The 7718-nt window shown below is 36.1% G+C and overlaps 1 protein-coding gene across 1 annotated transcript; it reads right to left on the bottom strand.

The window, feature by feature from the left end:
* Positions 1-3538: 3538 nt before the first annotated feature.
* On the bottom strand, positions 3539-6844 carry LOC138321368 (MORN repeat-containing protein 5-like). The gene is made up of 5 exons (XM_069265013.1): positions 6715-6844; positions 6214-6361; positions 5368-5479; positions 4838-4969; positions 3539-4528 (listed from the first exon to the last, which is right to left on the bottom strand). Exons 1-5 carry the CDS (start codon positions 6759-6761, stop codon positions 4440-4442), a joined length of 528 nt encoding a protein of 175 aa, XP_069121114.1. The 5' UTR covers positions 6762-6844; the 3' UTR covers positions 3539-4439.
* Positions 6845-7718: the final 874 nt, after the last annotated feature.

Genomic DNA, 7718 nt, shown 5'->3' with positions numbered 1-7718 from the left:
TATGTAAATGGCGTGCAATAGTTATGTCTCGTCGGTTGCCAATATAGCACGCTGCTCGCTCTGCAGCTTCTGCCAAACGTCTGATGACTGCATGTCTGGCTCTATCTGTTACCACAGGTGCAGTAGTCCTAAACACAGGGACCTGGCACGAACACTTTAACCAAAAGTATACATATATACTATGATACATATATATGTATAATATTGGTTAAAAAATCATGCCAAGTCCCTGTGTTCCCAACGCTGCGGATGACACATACATATTTAGCTCTGGGCAACGGACGAAAGATTTTTAAATCTCCCGCAACGAATTTAATTGATGGGGTATACTGGAAATTGGGTTGTCCGTCTGTCGGTATACACAGCTTTGTCCGGTGAACTCCTAAACTACTACAGATTTTGATGAAATTTGGTACACAGAACCCGGACATAAAGGGGAGTTGAGTAATATATGGAGGGTTCTGCAATATTAATGTCCCTTATTGGTATTACTTAATGTGTGCAGCGGGGGTATTAGTCGTCCACTCTGGCGACAGTTCTAGACAGCTCATTGTCGGGAGAGGTCGATTATTCGTTCTAGGATGTCTAGATATGCAACCTGTACTTCCCCAGGGAAGAGCCACACAGTCATCTCTTGGTCCTGCACTTCAGCTCGTCGTACTTTGTCCTCTTCCTTCATTGGCTCCTTCATTACCTTTTCCCCATGATCATGCACGACTTTATATTTAGGATAAAAGCTTCACATCCTTGTCCATCTTCATCTCCCATGATTGTTCCCTGTCCTGTATGGAAGACTCGCTTCTCAACTGTCCTTTCCACCACTTATCCTACTTCACAAACCTAACAGAAAACCGATATACAGGATACTTTGTCAAAATGTATTTAGCGCGGTATATAGACTATAAAAGTCTACCTACAGATGGTCTTGGCCTTACAGGCTTGCTTTTGCCCCCCCATTTTTCGCCAACTGAAATTTTCTAAAAAATGCTTATTTGAAAGAAAAAAGGGTCCTCCTGCACATTTTTCGTACTTCATTCCAGAAAATTTTCCGCTGCGCGGCGCATTTCCTAAAAACGTTCAAGCACATGATGCCAAACCTTAAAGATGCTCCACCGCCGACAGAGTAAAAATGATATTCATCATTTGAATAATAATTGGTGTTTAATCGTGTATATATATGCCTAATTAACACACACAAAAAAATAAAATGATTTGTTTCGCCATTGATGCATGCGCAATCAGTACTTCATTTCATATAGAATATAGTGACATGGAATTTTTTCGGGATGCAATTAATTATTTTTCATATTTTTAACTTGAAGTAAAATAAGAAGCTCAAACTTTTCAATGGTGATAAATGTGTAAAGTAAGTAACTTTTGTTACTGAAGAAAAATACTAAATCGTCTACTCCTGTTTTTGATAATGAAAAAATACCATTTGTCAGCGGTGGGGCATCTTTAAATAGTAAAAATTCAATGCACACAAACTAGACTAAAAATGTCCATCAAGGGATTCTATATTACTATTTAAAAAAAATGTCTCTAAAAGATCAATTTATTTATATGTCTTAGCGAGACAATAAATTCATTTGTTTATGTTACACAACAATGTGCCGATGGTGTGAAGCCGGTATATTCAGATCGAGTAGGGTTGCATAATGTTATGACGACAAAATTATCATTTCTAAATGCAGGTAGCTTTAAATCGAAAAATTACCATGTTAAGAACGCTTTATAATCATTAAAAAAACTCATCTCAGCCATTCTAAATCGTAATTTTTTTTCTCGGGGGAGACCCCCCCCCCCCCCCGGACCCCCCTAACACCAAATTCTCGCGCCTTTGGGCGCTCACAAATTCATCAAAATGCATCGTAAATAAAACCTCATCTAAGCCATTCTAAATCGTAATTTTTTTCCGGGGGAGACCCCACGGACCCCCCCCCCCCCCCCCCCCCCAAAAAAAAAAAAAAAAAATCCACCAAAATCTCGCGCTTTCGGGCGCTCGCAAAATCATCAAAATACATTGTAAAACTCATCTCAGCCATTCTAAATTACAATATTTTTTCCCGGGGGTCACCCTCCGACCCCTAACACCAAAATCTTTGTTAATTATTCGTTAATTTCCTTTTAGCGACCCCACTGTCTATAAATGTGTACAAGGATTAAATTTAATGATATATGAAAAATGTACATTTAGCATATATGGGTTGGGAGTTAATCTCCTCCTGAAGGTGCGACGGCGGGGGGGGGGGGGTTACAAAATATTGAGGACCTTTGCCCCCCCCCCCCCCCCCCCCCCCCATTACGTTTCATCTTCCTACGCCACTGCAACTGATTCTTTGTCGGTCGCACTTCACCATCAAATTCTTTGTCGGTCCGCACTTCACCATCAAATATTCTTTGTCGGTCCGCACTTCACCATCGAATGATTCTTTGTCGGTCCGCACTTCACAATCGAATGATTCTTTGTCGGTCCGCACTTCACAATCGAATGATTCTTTGTCGGTCCGCACTTCACCATCAAATGATTCTTTGTCGGTCCGCACTTCACCATCAAATGATTCTTTGTCGGTCCGCACTTCACCATCGAATGATTCTTTGTCGGTCCGCACTTCACCATCGAATGATTCTTTGTCGGTCCGCACTTCACCATCAAATGATTCTTTGTCGGTCCGCACTTCACCATCAAATGATTCTTTGTCGGTCCGCACTTCACCATCGAATGATTCTTTGTCGGTCCGCACTTCACAATCAAATGATTCTTTGTCGGTCCGCACTTCACCATCAAATGATTCTTTGTTAGTCCGCACTTCACCATCAAGATTCTTTATTGGTCCGCACTTCACCATCAAATGATTCTTTGTCGGTCCGCACTTCACCGTCAAATGATTCTTTGTCGGTCCGCACTTCACCATCAACTGATTCTTTGTCGGTCCGCACTTTCTTTACCATCAGTTGGTATGCGTATTTCCTGTTTTTGGCATCAAGCGATTCATACGCAACCCTCGCGCACAGGGTTCTGAGAATTAGGTACAGTGGATATAATTATAGACCCAGATTGTCCACAAACCATTTTAAGATGTTTTATAGGATACTGTACATAGTATTATATCGTCAGTCACGTGAGTTATAGCTTGTGCCGTCGGATTTCATGTTGGTCTATAGTACAGCCCCTTGAGTCAAACTTTCGTACTAAAATTTTTGCAGCTTGGGCGAAGCCAATTTCAGTACCATCAACTTATATGTGTCGTTCCGTTCTTGAAAAATACAATGTTGGGGCTATTTGGTGGAGGGTGGTGGACTTGTCTTCTCACAACGTTGATTTGCCAGTCACCGTAATAGTATTTGTTCAATTTCCTATTTACCGCAATCTTATTAAAATTAAATCGACATAGAAGATCTAATTTCAATTACATTGGATTCATCGCTTCCATAATATGGTTTTCAATCTCCTAACTTATAGAACGTCATGAATATGATTTATTTCAACAAGACTACCAGTTGGGGTGTTTTTTCCAGAAATAGATAAAGATGCGTACTTTGTATATATCTGACTTTAATAGAATTGAATTATAAATTGCATTTACAATGTTTGATTCATAATCCAAGCATTTGTATCATGCATGTAAATGAATATTTATGACAGAATACAGTGTCATAGTTATCACACAAGATGCACAGAAACGTATATTCCAGTTTCAGACGTGAATAACTATGCTGTAAAGCAACTCTCAACAAGACAACTTGTACTTCAAAACTGAAGTCAGTGCAAACATATTGGAAAATGGCTAATGGGTCTATACAGGATATATTGATCCCTGCCCAAACTACAAATCCCTTTATCTTACCGGGGTAAGGTCCTTGAAACCTAATTATGTCCATATGCCATCAAATATCTTAGCATGGGGTTTCTTGACACCACACTTTAACATTCAGATAAACCTTAATTTGTATCTATACGAAAAGCCATAGAAACGATGTACATACTCTCTGGGAAATGGATACACAGGAAAAACATGGATGCCCTGATAATGACCCACAGACTCCTAATATAAACCACTGTCTATTGCTTTGTTCTGAGTTCCAGACAAAGACAAATCAAGACCATGACAGTTTGTGCTTGGCCTAACAATTTTTCAATATATATATATATATATATGTGATATCTTAGATTTAATACAGACACAAATAAAGAGGTCAAAATTTAGACCTGTATGAAAAAAATCAACTTTCAAAAAATTCCATTACTCTTTAGTATTTATCAGTTTAAAATATACATTGGATTGCTGATATCAGCTAAATCTAATGTAACATATACAATAAAAGTATCAAAGAAATTACATGAGCTTATATAACAAAGGTTCCCAAACATTCTGTAAACATGCATTATAATCATATTGTAAACACATATCAATTGTCTATAAATAAATAACAAAGGACTATGCTGTTATCTTTCCCTTCTTAAACCCAACATACTCGTCCCATCCTTTTCGACATTTTTTGATAATCCAACTGTGTTCATCATCATCTGTAACAAACAAGTAAATGTTCTGATTTAATTAGATTTAAAATATTATTACATATCCTGTGTAACTATACAAGAATGTAGTTCAAACCAGAAATTTGAAAATTATCATTCAATTAGACAAATCTTGATTGAAAAAGGATATAATGAGTTGTCAATCTTTGTTTATTTTGTTTTGTATTTTAGACCATTTTAAAATATGGTTTAGTTCTTATTTTGATGCTATTTGACAAACTCAACTAATATGGGTTTCTCATTATTCTGATAAATTCTCAGAAATATAAAAATAAATGATTTTTATGGATGACTAACCTGCATTTCTGAGAAACTTATGGTTATAGTCGACTACCACTCTAGATTTAGGGTTATAGAATCCATCTCCACAATCATAACAACCTTCGGGTATAGTTCTGGGTGGTATTCTGTTGGTCAGCTGAGAACGACCTGGATAGGAGTAAAAATAAATTGATTTGCTTGTACCAATTGTCAAAGTTGCACCTTGCATGGAAAATCATTTGCCTTCCAATAATATTTCTTTATAAAAATATTGAAAGAGTTTCCAAGGGAGATAAATATACGACAGATAAAAGATGAGCCAATAGAATACCTCTTAAATGGTGTACAGTAAAATATGGTTATAAACATGTACATACTTACAACGAATTCATGGTTATAATGTAGTGTTTTTCATTCCTCTGCAAAGTCTATATAAGGACTTTGTAATACATTTTGTATGTGTATAACAAACTATGTTTATAATAAAGCAATTTTGTTGGTCCTCAGAGATTCATTAGAACTATTTTTTACAGTATTGAGGAACAGACAGAATGTGAAACAATTACCTGCTGGTTTTAGACCATTGCATGTTTCTGTATAGAACCGTCTGTCATAGCCATCACAGTATTCCCAGTTCTCCTCCTCATAGGGCAGACCATCTGCAAATGTGTATTTTCCCTGCAAAAAATTTTGATGTTACATGTATATTCAATACATGTACTATGATGTCATCAAATATATTTTGGTGTTGAATTTAATAATGAAGAATTGTATTAACATCCTACCAGTCATTCCACAAGTCTGTCCGACTAGCATGAGGCCTGTCATCCTTGATGTTCCAAGGGTTACTATCACTGATGTAATATCCACCCCTGGACTATCTCATAATAAAACTGATAGGCAGTTCAGGAGAAAAAATACCTTACCAATCACAGGCCTGTTAAGACTTCCTTAAGACAACCATAATGTACCATTACTTGATTCTTTTGATGTACATCAAAGGACCAAGTTACCTACCGGTATTTCTTCCGTTACATTCAGTTTTAGTTTGACATATTATAGGGATGCATGGATATAATGACAGTGAAATTAAACCCTGGAGTATGGAGGATGAAGGCCTATACCTGTTAGGTATTTTACAAGACTCAAAATCATGTGTGCTATACAAGAAAATTAGATGAATTGTTCATAATGTTAGATTGTATTTATAAAGAACATAGATATATTCGTCATATACTGTATAAAAGATAATTCAAATGCACATGATAATTCGACCATTAATTTGCAGACCTTGTTTGATCAAAATCATTAAATAATTATGCGAACAGATAAATAGCCTCCACCTCATTCTGAATTACAAAACAATTTATTGTCTTATTTACTAATTACTATCGTTTATATAGATATTTTACCTCCAATGCAATTCCTTCCTCCCATGTCGCTTCATATTTACTTCCATTTGGGAAAAAAAGAGTTCCTTTACCATGAAACATTCCATCCTTTAGCTCTCCTTCATACCTAGTTTCTGTGGGGAAGTCATAGGTACCTTTACCTTCCATCCTAGAATGTAAACAAAATGATTTGTTGCAAATACCATTGTTCATTTGTAAACAATACTCGGTAGCTATTTCAGCAATGAAGATGGCAATGATTCGATCCGTGCTTTCCATTCGTGGTATACGATAAAATGAATTAAAAAGGTACATGTAGATAGGAAAAATGTTTTATCATTACAAAAATTTTCCCGAAATCGCAAAATTCGCAATGACAAACAGAAGGGGTTGGATCAACACGCATAACTTCGATTCATCCACGTCTACCTATACCATTATTGGAAATATACATATCGGTGATCTTGGCATTTTGAAAATTTACAATAAACTTCTTAAGAGTCTTATTTCACTGCATATTACCGTCCATTTTTGTAGTCGCCCTTGTAATTGCTTCCAGTGTACTCCATTTTCCCGGTTTGTTGTCATAGAGATTCATAACACGTCCTCAAAACGTTTGACATATACGGACAAGGTAAACAAAGCGTTTTAGTGATTAATGTATTATAAGATTAAAAACGGGACGCATTATAAGATTAAAAACGGGACGCGACTACATTTCCGGATTTAGAAGCGCGCACCTACCATTGTGTGGAAGTGTCGATTACTACGATACAAAGTTGTGAAATAAATAATAATTAGTTGATATATATATACATATAATAATAATGCAATAATGGATATGTTATAAAACAAATATAAAACATTTCCAATTATTTATGATATAGATTATAATAGGATATCTACGTCATTGCGTTTGCCTTTATACGTTCTTTTCCATGCATTTGTACCGTGTAAAATGTTTTAATAAATCTATTGAAAAGCCTTTGAATTGTATCGATTCCAAATGTCAAATGTCACTATTCAGCGATACAGTCAAATTCACTACAAAGATCACAAAATGGTCAAAGAAAATAGTCTTTATTTATTACTATTATTATTAATTTCTATTCATTTTATTTTCGGGTTATTTTCGAAGTTTTTAGTTGTTTTTCCCCAAGCATATTATTTATTTTAATTCATTTTATTTTCGAGTTATTTTCGAAGGTTTTAGTTGTTTTTCCCCCAAGCATGAACATGTGTTACTCCAAGGATGTGATTGATCCTGTCAGCAGAAGGAGGAATTATCTCAACTAGACTGAGAGGACACCTTCCCAGATCACATCCGACATGTTTATTTTCTCCTAAATATTGTTCAATCAGATGAAAATCCTCTAAAAAGAGAAAGAATCACATCCCTGTTACACTCAAGACATGAGAGGGAGAGAGGGGGATTGGGGAAGGAATGAAAATAGTCTTTATTCCTAGGTTGTCCTTACAAATAGTTCAAACATGATGTAAGATTGGTTATTTTTATTCCGGGAGAG

Source organism: Argopecten irradians, chromosome 4 (assembly GCF_041381155.1).
Source record: "Argopecten irradians isolate NY chromosome 4, Ai_NY, whole genome shotgun sequence".
In the NCBI taxonomy this organism is placed as follows: Eukaryota; Metazoa; Mollusca; class Bivalvia; order Pectinida; family Pectinidae; genus Argopecten; species Argopecten irradians.
This window is presented reverse-complemented; position numbering and strand designations above follow the sequence as displayed.